This window comes from Lycium ferocissimum, chromosome 6, assembly GCF_029784015.1.
Source record: "Lycium ferocissimum isolate CSIRO_LF1 chromosome 6, AGI_CSIRO_Lferr_CH_V1, whole genome shotgun sequence".
Taxonomy (NCBI): domain Eukaryota; kingdom Viridiplantae; phylum Streptophyta; class Magnoliopsida; order Solanales; family Solanaceae; genus Lycium; species Lycium ferocissimum.
This window is the reverse complement of record NC_081347.1, coordinates 57,341,078-57,358,258: the sequence shown is the minus strand read 5'-3', so window position 1 is coordinate 57,358,258 and position 17,181 is coordinate 57,341,078. Positions and strand designations below refer to the sequence as shown.

Below are 17,181 nucleotides of genomic sequence, written 5' to 3'. Positions count from 1 at the left end.
AAAGAAGCAGTCTATTGATGATTTCACCACTTCCTTCAATCAACCATGCTTACTCTTTGCTTATTAGAGATGAAAAGTAGAGAGATGTTCAGCTAAATCATCACCTCATGGGGGCTACATTATTTTCTACAAAATAGTAGTATAGTGGAGACAGGTTCAATCTTGAGAAAAGAACAATGTAGGAAGCAAAATCAGGAAATTTGTTATGTACTCATTGTAAGAAAAGAAACCATAGTGTGGAGAAATGCTATAGACTTATTGGTTTTCCTGCAGATTTTAAATTTACTAAGTCTAAGAAGTATACTCCTAAGAGCAATGCAGTCATGTCTCAGATTTCAATCTCAACAATTGATCCAGGGACTTGCCAATGACACAAAATCAATACCACAACCTCTGTCACCTTTTCCAAAATACTAGTACTAAGTTGGGATCTAATGCAGAGCAAGTTACCGAGAATAATGCAGTTGCTATCTGTGCTGGTATTTCTAATACTTATCCATTGACTAAATCATCTACTAAAGTCTCTATTAATCACATATCTTGGATATTGGACTCAGGAGCATATGAGCATATGACCTCAGATTTGAGCTTGATGTTCAATGTATAAAATCTTTCTAAACCTATTTTTGTCAATCTTCCTAATTTTCACTAGAGTTCAAGTTTTTCAATCAGGATCTGTGACCATTCTTCCTAAACTTTAAGATGCAAGTAAAGAAGTATTAATACTTTTGGATGCGAGCAAAGCTGTACTAATACCTCTAGCAGCTACTGAGAAAGCAGTCTCAGATTTTCCTTTTAGCATTTGCACTATGTGTTCATACTGTTCTGTTGAAAAATATGGTCCAACCTGTCCTCCTTGACTCTGAGTATGACCACCATCAGCAGGTTTTGATCCTTGAGTTGGAATACAAGGTTGCACACTCTGCATGTTTTGAGCAGAACTGCTCATTTGACTTGTCTGGCCCTCAATATCAACTATGACATTGTAAGCAGATGAGTTTCCACCCGGTTTTCCACTATAACCATTTGTAGATTGTCTGTATTGACCATTGTAGTCTGAATTAAAGTTATAAGGCTTCTTCTTAGGTTTGTAATCCTGAGGATATCCAACTACTTTGTAGCATTTTTCTGTAGCATGATTCCTCATCTTGCATATCTCACAATACTGATCCTGGTTTTGATTGTAGTTTCTTTTGAACTGTTGATTACCACTGTTTCTGGTGTACATTGCTACATCAATGTTTCCCATAGATGTGGGAGTTGAGCCTAACAACCTGTACTTGGAGCAATTGATTTTTGTTCCTCATCACTAGTGATCATAGCATATGCTTGGTTCAAAGTAGGCATATGACACATCAATAACAACTGACTTCTTGCTTGATTACAAGACTCATTCAGGCCCATAAGAAATTGAAATAGTTTCAGTTTTTGCAAGTGAATGACAAATTCTTTAGAATTTTCACAGTTGCAGCTAGGAGTTGGGATTAATGTTTCAAATTCTTCCCACAAGTTCTTAAGTCTAGAAAAATATTCAGAAACAGATGTTGTGCCTTGTGTGGTGGTTGCAATCTCTTTATGCACATTAAAGACTCTTGATCCATCTATCTTATGAAATCTTTCAAACAGATCTTACCACACAAGTTGAGCCTTAGTTGCATACATGATTCCACCTAACATTCCTTTTTCTACAGAACTTAGATCCAAGACAGGACTATGGCATTAACCCTTTCCCATCTATTCCACATTGACTCAGGAAATTTATCTTTACTACAAGATCCATCTACTAAATTAATCGAATTATAAATTATCATGACTTACAGTTCATTTTATATAGTTCCCTGCAAAATACATATCTTCGATTCATATAATTGTAGCGGACAGGCAAAGTGAAATACGTCAATAAAAGTGTTAAAATGGTCAGTTTTTTGTTTAATATTTTTTTAACAGGTTGGCTGAAAAGAATTCCACGTTGGTAAAATCCACTAAAACTATCACCTGAATTAATTGAGTGACTGTATAGGTGAAATGAAAATAATAGAGTTGACTTTTCTATTATAAAACAAAGAAAAGTGATTGTAAGACCATTACCAGCCTAGAATCACGTATCAAACAACCCAACCTGTACAAAGGGCGTCAAATCCCTTTGACTAGGTTGGAGCTATAAAGTTTTGAGTAACCGTCTGGGAATTCAACTCTAATACTAAATACTTCATCCGTTTTAATTTATGTGGACCTATTATTATTTGGGGAGTTTACGAAGTGGTTCTTTGACCACGCTTTCATTAAATTATTCGAATTATAAATTATCATGACTTACAGTTCATTTTATATAGTTTCTAAATATATAATTTTCTTTTGTTTTTTACACATTTGAAAAATCTATGTCAAAATTTACAGTCGAAGTTATTAAATATGACCTTATACTCCGAAAAAATTCACATAAATTGAAACTGAGCTAGAATATTAAAAAATTATTATAAAAAAATCAAATTAAGAGAGCTTAACATAATATTGTAAACCTTAAGGGAGATTAGTATTACAAAGTGAATTATGAGGAGAGATCTTTGAAATAATTACTAAAAAAAAAAAAATGAGGATGAGGTGGAAAAAAGAAAAAAGAAATGGGGCCTTCTGAATTCTAATATCTTGCATTGGCAGCAACATTGAGCAACCATCTCCCAATCTCATTGATTGTGACATTGTAACGAAATATGTACCTACCTAATTCTCTTCAATCTTCATAAACCTATGATCATAACATAATGAATACGACATTATCGTAAACACATAAATTATCCTTCTTCCTATATACACATACTATAAAATAAATACGCAAACATATTCAAAATAGTAAAGTTTTTAAGACGTTCTTGTTAATTAGGGTCATTCCCATTTATGCCCTGGATTGCATTTCAGAGACTCAATTTTTCTTCCTTCTTCATTGGTATGAAGAGCAAATTTGCAATTCAAATTACCAAATATGCTTCTTGTTTAATTGTATACGTAGGATTATGGGCAGCAATGTTGCAATTATCTTGCATTTGATCATGCATGTAACATTGAAATAGCGAAAAAATAGGTAATTCTTTGTGGGGTTTCCTTTAAAACGGTAAATTCTACATTACAAGATTCTTGGATTTTTGTATCATTTTCAAGATTTAGGTGTCTGGATATTTGAATGAATCTATTTGGTGTTTCTTGAAACTGCATTTGGTGATCTAGGGTACTTCTGTTTGTTCATAGTTGCCAGGAAAATCATTTTCTTGGTGCTTTCTTTAGAAAGATTTGATTTTTAATTAGGATAAGGTTCTGCAGTGTGTGTGAGGGATTGTTCTTATTAATTAGCTAAAGAGAAATTGTTTGTCAGCTGAATTCTGTGTCCTGGATAGCATTTGATTTCGCGTAAAAGATTGAGCGTTTTCAATGATATGATATGTTTCTGAGTTACTCGCGGAAAGCTCGAAGATTTTGTTGTGTTGAAAATCCTAGGTGTTTAACTTGGGAGTGGAGTGAAATTGGTGTCTGTAGACTATGAATGAATTGGTTGATAAGTTTGAATGTTGTGGATAAATTTTGGAGCAAGAGGAAGCAATTTACTGGAATTCTTGGTGGAATGCTGTTTCATTGATGTTTGCAAATATTGAAATAGTAGTATAAGTAATGTTGTAAATGTAGCTAGCTTTGGTGGTGGTGAGATGTTAAACTTAAATCCTCCACCTCCAAGTTATAGGATTTGAAATTCCATAGACTTAACCTTGAACAATACATACCCCAGAACAATACATTTTCGTTACCATGAGATATATTGGCAGCCGCGGATCATTTGATTGGGCATAGCTTGCCTTCAGTCAGTTACACTATCTGTTATTTCTCCCTTCCATCCATACCCCTGAAATCCCCTCCAATAAATGCAACATCTTCTTCTTCGGCAACAAATGTAACGCAATCTGTTCTAGCCTCACCATCAACCTCACAACATTTCGATGGATTCTCCACCACCCCATGAAGAAACTACTCCTCCAACGAATGTCTCACCACCACCCTCTAGTCCTCCACCTACACCTTCTAGCCCACCTGCTGATAGCTCACCACCACCTCCATCTTCTAGTCCAACTCCTAGTTCACCCCCTCCAACACCCTCTAGTCCGCCTCCTAGTTCACCCCCACCAACACCCTCTAGTCCGCCACCTAGCTCACCGCCACTGACACCTTCTAGTCCCCCACCGGGCTCACCTCCACCTGTACCATCTCCTCCTCCAACTCCTGCCAGTTCACCACCTCCATCACCATCATCATCACCTCCTCCTGCATGGTCACCTCCGCCACCAACACAAAGTCAAGAACCTCCTCCATCGCCACAATCACCTGCTAATTCATCTCCACCACAATCTCCTGAACCTCAAAAAGGTTCATCACCTTCACCGCCTTCACCTCCTTCATCCAACAAATCACCTGGGGATGGAAGTGATGGAGGTTCACCTCCATCCCCAGCATCTAAGTCGTCAGAAAATAATCAGCCTCCTTCCCCAAACTCAGGCTCAGGCCCTTCTAAAGATGATTCGCCACCTCCACCAGCTGGATCACCTCCCAGTAACTCACCATCCTCATCTTCTGATTCCCCTTCAGACTCATCAACGCCAACATCTGTAATACAATGGTCACCACCACCTCCATCCTCTAATGGTGCACAGCCTTCTCTTACTCCTCCTTCATCACCAGTTCCTCCTAAAGCTGATGCTAGTAGTAACCACAGTTCCGGAAACCATTCATCAGAAAGCCCAAAGTCTGCTGGTGGCAACGGCAATGGTACTGCAGGGACAATTTCCATTGGCATTGTACTTGTTCTTCTATTGGTTGGTATCATCGGAGCAGCTGGATGGATCATACGAAGGCGAAAGAAGAAGAATTCTGGCCATACTAGTGGTAATGTCAAGCCAATCTCTGCGTGCTCCTCTCCAAAATCAGGTAAATTTTCAGAAACTATCACATCATTCCTTTTAGTTTGTTATTAAGTGGTTTAAGATACTTGCAAGAAAAATCATTATTGGTAGTTGAGACCTTTCAAGTGAAATCTGAGAAGATTTGAAAGTTGTGTACAGAGTCTGCTTTATTGAAGGTCGGGGAATCAACACCTGAGAGGAACGGAACTGGCTCCAATTTCCTCAATTCTCCAGGGGACCCTGGCGGATTCAACAGTTCAAAGACATGGTTTACTTATCAAGAACTAGTTGAGGCCACTAATGATTTTTCAGCGAACAACGAATTAGGGAAGGGTGGGTTTGGTTCTGTATACAAAGGCTATCTAGCAGATGGAAGATATGTTGCGGTAAAGCAGCTAAATATTGGTGGGAGCCAGGGGGAACGGGAATTCAGAGCTGAAGTTGAAATCATTAGCCGGATACACCATCGTCATTTGGTTTCACTTGTAGGTTATTGCATTTCAGAGAACAAAAGGCTCCTTGTTTATGACTATGTCTCCAATAATACCCTTTACTTCCATCTTCATGGTAAACATAACATTTGTAGATTTAATTATTTCATTTGTTATGTCTTGTGACTAAAGCTAGCTGTTGATAATTGAAATTTACAGCACAAGGGAGGCCTGTCATGCATTGGGAAACACGTGTTAGGATTGCTGTTGGCGCAGCTCGTGGAATAGCTTATCTGCATGAAGATTGTAATAGTGTTTTCTTCCTCAATTCTTATGAATTCTAATCACTTTCTCAAATTAGTAACTTAAAAGATGTCTCCATAACTGAGTGTACCAAATGATGCTCGAAATAAAACTAAGACTGAGCAAAACATGATTGGTTCCATTGAGAGAATAGAAAATTTGCATGACTCAGTTCTTTATATGCTCTTGTTTTACACCATGTAAATACATTCCTGAAATAGGAATAGTTAATCCACAAGCAGGCATAGTCTCCTTGAACTTGCTGAGTTTTCTTTCACACTGAAGGGAGCGCATCAGGCTTTGCAGTAGTAGTGCATAATATGCTTCTGAATTTGCCAATATTTACTCCATGACAAGCATTTGAATAAATCTTCACTGATTAAGACATCACAAATCCATGTCGAAAAGTGAGGAAAACATGTTCAACAGCTCTTGTGCAGCATACAGTGAAAAGCAAGTGACAAAGCTGAATGTGTTAATCATCATTGAATTATTATGTTATACTGTTGAATGAGAAATTGAAGAGTTAAGAAAAGTAGACCAGGCGAAGCTACTAAATTTTTGTGACTGTGTATGCTTTCTTTCGTTCTTGTTACTTGAGCTACCGTAGGCCATGAAAATTTAACAAAGTCATAATTTCAGTGTGGTTCTCTGGTTCGACATTATCTCTCTTTAGTTATAGAGTTGAAGTATGATGTTCCTTTTTTTTTTTTTTTGGTTCTTAATTAATTCTTTTGGCGTGGATGCCAGGCTATCCTCGTATTATTCACAGAGACATTAAGTCATCGAACATTCTATTGGATGATAACTTTGAGGCCCGTGTATGTCCAAGTCCTCAAACTTCTATATTTACATTCTCTGTCTTGCGTGCTTCCTTTTACAATTAATTTACTTTCTACAGGTTTCTGATTTTGGACTAGCTAAATTAGCTCAGGATGCAGAAAGTCATATCACAACACGTGTCGTTGGAACATTTGGGTATGTTTCAGTGCCAACTTTTACATTAAGTTGACAGCATAAGACAAATATTACATTCCATCTTTTTCAATTGCCCATATTTATTCTAATTCCTTAGATCGGACTCAGATACATGGCTCCTGAATATGCATCAACTGGAAAGCTGACTGAAAAATCTGATGTATATTCCTATGGCGTGGTGCTTCTGGAGCTAATTACTGGAAGGAAGCCGGTGGATACATCTCAGCCTTCAGGGCAAGAGAATCTAGTTGAGTGGGTATGTTTGTAGCCAATCTTTTATCTCTTTCTCCAAGTCCATATTTCCATCAGGTCTCTTTTATTACCTCTTGTTAGAAATAATGCCATCGGTCATTTATCCAACCTAAGGCAATAAACTTGCATGTAAAAATGGTAGCTGATGTTTGAAGAAACTACCATTTTGTTACTGTACAGTAGGCCTCTAATTGGTCTGCTAGTGAAGTTCCTTTTCTTGATTTTCCCCTTTTTACCATGCGGTTGAGGCCTTGTCCTGAGAAGAATAAGGCTGTGATGCTGTAAGCCATGACAAGAAGTTCCTTTTCTTTATTTTTCCTTTTTCTACCATGGTATGCGAATTTGCAATGCTGTAAGCACTGAAAATTGTGAAATCTGACTTGGAACCTAGATAAAGATTATCGATTGATGAGAAACTTGAAAATATCAGCCACTGGAGAGCATGGGTTCCTTCTATTTGTTAGGAAAAAGAGTGTATGTATAATGCCCAATTGGTTGATCATTCAAACAGCCTGAAAATGACTTCTTGATTTTGATATTAAAGTGTCCTTAACGTTTTTTGTTGAGTCAAAAAGCTTTTCATCTTTAAATGGGTTCCGAATTATTTCAGCTATATTTGTTGTAAGAGCGCTGTATTTGCATGACAGATAGTGAGATTGTCTTTCTTGATGTTTGTAGGATAGAAATTCATATGGAAATTTTGAAGCAGACGCACCGTAGAGTTTAAACATAATGATTCCACTCTGAACTGTCTATTTTGAGGAGAATAATCTTTTCCAATAGTTGACATCCTGTATTTATTCATATCTCTTAGACCTATAACACCTGTTAAAATTACCTCAATTCCCTTCCCTCTTCGGTGAGAGCTTTGGATTTCATATAAACCACTTGTTAAGTAATTGGAAAGGATCAAACGAGAGATGATAGAGTGAAAATAGGCCAAGGGAACGTTTGGTCTCCAGAATCTAAAGTTGAATCAATGACTAAATACTAATGCCCAGTATTCTGTTCACAGAAAACTGAAGTTCTTATATCCCCTAATGAAATATGGTAAACTGCGAAAAAGATGCGAGAGATTAGATGTTGTAGGATATTGGTGCAGGAACTTTAAACCAGCTTATGTGGAGCTTACATGATGGGGGTGGTATAGAAAATCTCTGGTTAGTCTGGTTGGATACTTTAGGTGCTTGCATGGATTTGAAACTCTTGTTTTGGAAGGTTTCGTTTGTCTCCATGGATCTAAATGCACTAAAGTTTAAAGTTAACATCACATACCAAGCTTGTTACATAGGATTTTAAAAACCACTACATTATCCACTTCATTAGGCATAGTCTTGAAATACTTTGAATTGATTCATTTCAGTATGATTGACCTTTTACCTAAGCATAAGAGTTCAAGTTTTATACATCTTAGTTGACAAGAATTTGGAATCCAAATCAGTAGATGTCATCTTCAGTTTGTCTGATTTTATTGATTTATTTCCTAATTGGATGTCGGTTTTCGGCTACTGATGCTTAGCCATCCGTTAATTATTTTTCTAATCAATTCATCTTTTGATAACTGATTGAAAGCATTCTTAAGTAACATCCTGGAAAATAAAATGATAAGCATGTACTGAATTAATTTCATATTCGAGATTTTAGTATGAAGATTAGCTATCCTTTCTTTGAGATGCTTGACCGGAACTTGTTAAAGGCACCAAAAACACATTCACTGTCTTGTTAATAGAAAATTCCCAAATCATTATTTTTCATTTACGAAAGCAACTATATGTCATGTTTACGTAGTTTAGTCCTCAAAGTAATTTACTAGAAAAATTCAATTCAGAGTTGAGGAGTTGTGCATGGTTAGATTCAGTCAAACTTTATATAAATGTTACAACCAGCTATGTCTCATACGATGGACTCCTTGATAGAAACCATCAAGCTTTAATGGGAGCAGGCCCATAAAATCAAAGTCTCCTCAAAGGGAATTGCATTGCTACCTTTTTATTTATATTTTGGTCTAAGTAAGATTTGACAGTCATAAATTTTGAAGGAGAACTCTCTTGTGCCAAGATTAATTACCTTGGAGCAATATGGAAAGAAGGTTAAATCTGGCCAAAAGAGAGTATCTAAGCCCAACATGATTCTTTTTGTTGACTAAATTATTTTGTTGTCAAGTATTTCGATCATAGAGAAGGCTGTGTGCACTGATATCTGAAAAGGCAGATTTTCTGCTGTTATGTGTGTCATGGAGGATATGGTCTTCATTTCTTTGGTTTAGTGATGCATTTGAATTCAGTTGCCGTGATAGAATTATGTCTCATCTATCAGTTCACTAATACTATTTTCCTTTCATTTTATATGATAGTATTTTACTAGAACTAGAGTTTTCGTTGTTAATTTGGCTTGTCTATTATATTAGTGGTAGTGGAAGGAAATATTAACATAACAAGTGAAAAGTTTGATAGAGAAAACAACTCATCAAATTAAGTTTAACTTTGAATTGTTAAGTTCAAATTATCGAGAGCGGTAGAAGTAGTATAGAATAAACACACTAATGCAATAGTTTCACGCATTTTGGGATGCCCCAAAGTGAAAAGAGTCTCAAATAAATTGTAATTGAGGGTGTATCAATCTTTTCTGCACTTGAAACATTGAGGTTTACAGCTTCTTTTTTTTTTTTTTTCAACAATCAAACAGCTTGACCAAGTTATCCGCTTTAATTTCATTGATCCTTTAATGTTAGAAAACTGAAACACCAATAACAGTAGCAATGGAAAACTAGTATCTTTTACAATCATGCTGACTGCATGATTTCCATTTACTATGTTTTTTTTCTTTTTGAACTCTTTAGTTTTCTTGTTGTCAGTCTAGTGACAATAGCCAGTTAACAAATCTCTTAGTGCCTTAAAAAAAATTAACTTTCTTTGCTAAGAAAGCATGGCAATATTCTTCTCATAAATTAAAGAAGTGTCTGAGAAGATTTTCATTCTTTTGATTAGAAGTGAATTCCGGTACTAATTTCCACTGCTAAACTTGAACCAGCCTAAAATGATTTCGTGATTGAATCACCCACTGTAACTTGATCTTTTTGTCATCCAGGCTCGACCTTTGCTTAGTCGTGCACTTGAAAAGGAGGAATTTGATCTGTTGGCAGATCCGCGCCTTCAGAAGAGCTACGTTGGCAGTGAGATGTTCCGAATGATTGAGGCTGCTGCGTCTTGTGTGCGCCATTCATCTTCAAAGAGACCTGCGATGGGACAGGTAACTTTTGTTACTCCCTCTGTCCCAATTGATGTGACACTCTTTCATTTTTAATGAGTACCAAAAAGAATGATACCTTTCTACATTTACAACGATTTAACTTTGAACTTCCTATTTTGCCCTTAAAGAGATGATTTACAGCCACACAATATTTATGACTTAAGACAACAAGTTTCAGATAAATTGGGATGGAGGGAGTATATATTTTATTGAAAACCTATGCAAGAGACACCTTATGACTTCTTGCCAAGGGCATTTACGTTCTATCATGGTTATGCTTCGCAGATCATGAGAGCTTTCGATGGTATGGCTATGCATGATTTGTCAAACGGGATGAAAGTTGGTGAAAGTGAAATACATAGTGCTGCACTACAATCTGGAGAAATAAGTTGGTTTAGGAAGATGGCATTCGGTAATCAAGATTTTAGTTCGGACTTTTTCAGTCAAAGTAATCAGAATAGTAGAGCGTCGGGTGAACATCGTTAGACGATTTATAGAACAAAAGGGCTAATTGAAGCTATGTATGCATCTGTTGATATATCAAAAGGTACCCTAGCTTAGAGATGCATTGGTTTAGCTTTCATAATTAAGTTCCCTTTTGGCTGGTACACATGAGTCTTGCTATTTTTATTAGCCATGGAGTAATATTTACTGTAAGTAGAGTGAATTCGTTTGTCTTCTATAATCATTGTTCTTTGGGAAGTTTATTCAACTTTTTTTCTTCAAAGTAGCTGAAATGTACATGTCTAAGATAAGTCTGCCTACTTCCCCAATCCCCATATCATGTATCTCTAGGAAACAAAAATGAACATAGAAAACAATACCAACAAATGATATACTGAACACAGTAAAACGGGAAACTTCAAGCCAATAAAAGATGTCTTTTTCACACCAGTAAAAGTCAATCAGAGTAATGCCGCTGAATAGTGATGGTATTCCCTCTTCATTCTTTTCTCTTCTGCATCTTTCAGAAGAAAAATGAAAGATAAAAGCATACTCACAGATGATCGCATGGTGTCTAAGAAATTTGATGAGGATGATTACTTTCACAGTCATTTTCTCTTTGAAGACAAAGTACAAAAGATTATTCTTCTTTATTTCTTCCAACTTGGCTTACATAATATGGCTATAGTGCGGAGTATTTATAGGACTTTTCTAGCATGTATTTAGTCTAAGTACATGTACCTTAATTTAATTCTAAGATCTTTCCCTCTTCCCTAGTTCATGAATTCAAGAACGCACGTATTCTAAGACTTGTACATAAAATTTCTAGTTACTTAACTAAGATAGCTCATGCATCACAAAAATTGAAGTATTTTCTTCTTCGAACACAATATTCGATCTTCAATATGGTAATATGTAGCTGTTGTCGATGTTTGATCCTCCAAATCCCCTTCTTCTTCTTTTTTAAGCTTCCATACAAATTATACAATGTGATTTATCCAATCTCAACACAAATTTACATTAGCCTTGAATGGTATTCGAACTTGTGACCAATGTTGCAGACTCGCAGTGAATCACATCAAACGTTACAGAGACAAATTTGACTACGTACTACTAGTCTACAGAGACAACATAATATGCTCCTTATATTTTTGTTGTCTTTAAATAGCTCTATGTAAACTTATTTTTCGGTAAAATATTTAGCAATGATGTTAGTTCCATCTCTCTTGCTCTTCACAAGCTATTCAAGCCAATTAAACCAATCATATGTCTCCTTCTATACTCAATTAAATGTATTTTAATGGTATAAGTTTAGGGATTCGTCACTTGTATGACCCTTGATAGGGGGCGTGGAGGTCAAGTATCAGGATAGAAGTCAGTGGCGGACCTAGGATTTTGATCAAGCGGGTTCAGATACTTACACTGAAACTCAGGGGCGGCTCAAGGATCTTTGTGGCCTAAAGCCAAACTTTGAAAAGAGGCCTTAAAAGATACTTTTTTGAAAAAAAATGCATAAATATTTTTTGAAGCCTATATAACTAATCTAATTGTTTTAATACTTTCATACGATCTTTCGGACGTGCTTATGACGATGATTTAAGACATAGGCTAGATATACTTTCCTTTAAAACTCTACGTCGCTTGGTAGAAGAAAAGAACAATGAATATATACATAGTACCACTCCAAATAATGACATAAATTTCGTAAAAGAATTATTCATGTCACAATGTATCAAATTTAAATTATGACAACCATATATTGTGTAAAATAATCTAGGATTTATATCGAGTAATTTTTTTTGCACTCCTTGAATTTTTTTCTTCATATTCGATCTTGAAAATGTACTTTTTGTTGCATCCAAAAGACTATAATAGGATCCTATTTCCAAAAATAATACTCTCCCTGTCCCAATTTGTTTTGAACCTTTTCGTTTTTAGAGAGTCAAACTTCATACGTTATTCGATAGTCAAACTTCATAATTTTGACCATGAATTTGAACATAAAATCTTTAAATTTTTCGAAATAAAATTTACATATTTGGAAATTACTTAAAAAGTATTATAATTTAGCATAATTAATAATTTAGAATATTTAAAAGACATGTGAAAAAATTACGGTCAAAGAACAACTCGTTTGACTCTCAAAAAGCGAAAAGTGTCAAACAAATTGGGACGGAGAGAGTACTCAATTTATATAGTAATTTTTTAGTACTTTTCCATTCAAAGTATTTTTTTTAGAAAAAGAGTAATTCATTGCTACTTAAAAAGAGGCCTTCACAATTGCATTTTTTTGCGCGGAGTGCCCTTCTTTTGGGCTGGTCTTTATATTTTGCCCCTCATTTATGCCTTCTTTAATTTTTGCCTCTTGCTTTGTTTAATGAAAGTTTTTTTTGACGAAATTACCCTTACCCCATTAAAACCCTTTCTATTTCGTCATTTGCCCTTTTCTTTTCTTTTTTGCTTCTTCGTTCCTCCTTTGTTTTGTGTATGTCATTATCGTTCCAAAATTTAGGTACGAATTTGGATCTTTTGCTCGTTTCAATATTTGTTTTTATGTTAAATTGTTGTTTGTTGAATTGATATCTTTGTCTTCGTCGTTTTTATATTTAAGTGATCCTTTTTTATTTAAAATTATAGTGTTTTGTTAAAGTGTACGTATGATTTTTTGAACTTTAGTTTTCGTTGCCCATGTATATATTTTGGTTTTTTGAATGTCGTATTATGAATGTCGTAATATGTTTTAGTTGATTTTGATATGCGTTTTGGTTTTCTCTTCGTTGAATCTTTGAAGTTTTGCACGTGAGCATTTTTTTTATGTTGTTCTTTGTTGTTTTTGTTTAATAATCTGGTTTTTGTGAAGAATGTGTTTGTGCGAGGCGGCATATGCATTCGACGGATGAATTTTTGTTTTTTGAAACTACATTTATGCCTATTAGGCATAATTTCGTGATTTAAGTTACTTTGTATGTGTTATGATTTTTTGGTTTTTATGATAGTTTATATGTTTTCTTTGATTATAAGCTTTAGTTTAAGATTTTTGGTGTTTTTTTTGTTTAGTAACTTTTCGTGTTTTCATGAAGGCTCGTGTGTTTGTCCGAGGCAACATATGCGGGTCGAGCGAGTTATTGGTTTTTGAAACTGAAGTTATGCCGGTTACGGCATAAAGTTATGCACATTCCGGCATAACTTCATGAATTAAGTTAATTTATGTGTGTCTTTGTTTTTTGGTGTTTTCTTGTTAATAATTTTTGTTTTTATGCAATCTTATGTGTTTTGGTTCTTTCTTCTATTATGCGGGTATTTGTGAGTATGACATGAAAAAGAGAGCAAGATGCGTGAAGAAAGCAAAAAAATAGATTGTTTTAGTTGAGCAAGATGCTGAAGAAAGGAAAAAATAGTTTGTCTTAGTTATTTTTGCACTATGTAATTTTGTTTTTTTTGTGCGCCCTTGTGTTTTTTGTAAATGTTATAAGATTGTACAGTTTGTTTTGTGTTATAAATTTCAACTTTAACCACCTTTGTAATTTGATGGTGTTCATTTTTAATCTCAACTTCTCTTGTTCATAAAAATTTTGCTATTTTGTTGAAAATCCAAGTTATACCGTTTCCATCACAACTTCATGGTTGTTATATAATAAGTTTGCCGGGGTCGGCATAGTTTCTCATTATGTAAATAGAAGTTCCGCCCATTAAAATTTAAGTTAAGAAAACTTGCCATAACCAACAACAAAGACAAACCATTTGAAGTTATTTGACCAGCCAAAATGCATTTATTGGGGATTATTTGTGACGGAAAGCTATTTTTTTGTTGAAAACCAAATTTATGGTGGTTATTTAATAGGAGTTTGCCGGGGTCGGCATAGTTCCTCATTTTATGAACAGAAGTTCCACCCATACCGGCAGAAATCAGCAACAAAGATAAAACGTTTTTAACTTTTCTGAACAGTCAGAACGCATTTTATTGGGATTAGTTGAGACGCCATAATGGTTGTTTTAGTATGAATGAATTTTTGCTATGAATGAATGAAATATTTTACTTAGTGTTAATTGTATTGTGCTGAATGTTTTATCAATTTTCCGGCATTTTAAAATGTTATATAAGCAACAAAGCCCATAAGTATGCCGCTAACGGCATACTTATTTATTTTGTAAGCGAAAGACACCTATAGGGTCGGCATAAATGTGAAACATGAAAACAACGAGAGAGAATAATATTGTTATGTCCCAAGGCATACATCTATTAAACTTACCGAGGATGTAGTATTTGAGATACCAATTTTGTTTCCCCAAAAGCTGTTATACATACAGGAGGCATAAATTATAAAGCTGGATAATTAAATTTGATGATTTTTTTTCTTTTTCCTCAATGTTTTATGGTAGAGAATTGTAGATTTCATGTAGGGACATTTATCTCTTTCTCTTACATAGTTTTTATTATCAACAACAAGAAGATAACAACTTAGTAAAAGAAAATAATAAAAGAAAGAATGGACAGAAGAATAAATGTGTGATTGATGCTTGAAGTCTCACTCTTAGTACTACCAAAGTTTTGCCATTTCTTTCGGGCGAGTGCGCGTTATGCGTCAAGAATCATAAGATCAATTCATATAAACCATGTATAAGAGTGTGATGTTAGGATGACAATTTCCTCTTTGTATCGTCTTGAATATGGATTGAGAGAGCTGGTGGTTACAATTTGCCCTAGTGTGTCAAAGAACTTGCATCTACCACGTACGGTATGTGTACTTTGTCGATTCTCTTCTTGGGCGATATCTTTTTGTTTGTTTTCTTCAGTCTTATTTTAACATCAGGCGGCATTATTTTAATATCCATAATGTTTTGTGGAATAATCCATGAGTCTTGATTTCCAGGCGATAGTATTTCACCTTTGTATGTCTCTTGGCGAGGCTTGTTTCTTGAACCGGTCCGCACGGTATGTAGATTTTGGCAAACTTCTTTTGTCTATAAGCGCCATGGCATGTGTGCACGGTAACTCGTCAGTTTGGAACTCCAAGCACTCACAAGTCATATTCTTCAGGTCTACATTGTATTGATATCCTTCATCTTTCACAACAAATTTGACGGGAGTTATGTTTTCTACCTATGGAAATTGACAATATAAATGAGTGATATTTTTTCGGGCAATTTTCAGATTATGTGAGAGTTATGCCCTTTCCGGCATACTTCCTGTACAGTGAAAATAAGAGTCTGCCCCTTCCGGCAGAACTATTTATAAAATAGGGTCATTATTGTTCCTTTGTCTGACATAACTTTTGTGTTTGTTTGATTTTAAACTATACATTGCTCATAAAACTAAGATTTGAAGTGTATGTTGGTAAAATCTACTTACTTTCATTGTGAGTATAAAAACAGTGTCATAATTATGCCCTTAGGCATAATTCCATGCTAGTTAAAATAAGAATGCAACTTCCGGCGAGCAGAAGTATAAAAATGGGGTCATAGTTCTTCCTTTATCCAAAGATAACTTTTGTGTTTGGTTAAAATTAAACTATGCATTGCTACACCAAACTAATATTGAAGTGTATGTTGGGAAAATGTACTTACTTTCATTGTGAAGCCTCTACTTATCTTTTCAGCGAATCTTTTCGCCCAACACAATGTCGAGGTCGTAGGACGGTCATTGCGTCAATTTTCTACGGTAAAACCAATTTTTTTGCGGCTTGTTCTGGATGTAATCAATACATGCCATTATTGGCAACTCCCTTGCTTTCCTCGATACGAATTCATTGTCTCGACATTGTTCGTTGTGAGCATGTTGTAACGCACATTGGTGTGGAATGAACGTGCCCGTCTTTTGCGGTGGTTCTTCTTATGTATACCACTTTGACTTTTGGGTCGATTTGTTGTATACGCTGACATATAGGTACGAAACTCTGCCTGTTTGTAGGTAGTTGCTGCATTGTAGAACAGTGATAGGATCGCTTCAGATGGGAAATATTTTTGCAAGTTCTTCTCCATGTGGTAGATGCATATTCCATGCTGGGTATCTGGATACAGTTCTTTGATTGCAGTTGCAATTGATGCGTGGCGATCGGAAAGAATTGATAGGTCTTTGCGCGTGCCAAACACCTTTTTCACGTGTCTGAAGAACCACCTGTAGGATTCATTATTCTCGAGTACGCAATACCAAATGCTAGAGGAAATATCTTTGTTGTTTCCATCTTTTTTGCTACAGCTATCATGAGCACACCGCGGTATTTTGATTTCAAGAAGGTTGCATCCACCATTATTACTGGTCTGCAGTGTTTCCAACCCTCAATTGATGCTCCATAAGCGAAAAAAGCATACTTAAACTTATTGTCAGCAGTCCATTTGATGTTAGCAACTGTCCCAGGATTTCTTAATTTCATCATGTGAAGATATTGCGGTAGAAGTGTGTAGTTATTTTCTGGCGTTCCTCTTATGACATTATAAGCGTGTTGGAGGGAACGCCATGCTTTGTGGTAACCAATGTGCAAGCCATATCTGCTTCTCATTTCTTCAATGACAAATTTGGGTGTTATCTCTTGTAGTGTATGGCGTACTAGGTCTGTAATGTATTCCGCTATGACTTTTGAAGTTGC

General features: G+C 35.5%; 1 protein-coding gene across 1 annotated transcript; it reads left to right on the top strand.

Moving 5' to 3' along the window:
• Positions 1-2,530: 2,530 nt before the first annotated feature.
• On the top strand, positions 2,531-10,860 carry LOC132059876 (proline-rich receptor-like protein kinase PERK9). Its single transcript, XM_059452719.1, has 8 exons — positions 2,531-4,965; positions 5,100-5,507; positions 5,591-5,677; positions 6,425-6,495; positions 6,576-6,652; positions 6,761-6,908; positions 9,992-10,153; positions 10,439-10,860. Exons 1-8 carry the CDS (start codon positions 3,984-3,986, stop codon positions 10,637-10,639), a joined length of 2,136 nt encoding a protein of 711 aa, XP_059308702.1. The 5' UTR covers positions 2,531-3,983; the 3' UTR covers positions 10,640-10,860.
• The last annotated feature ends 6,321 nt before the right edge of the window (positions 10,861-17,181 follow it).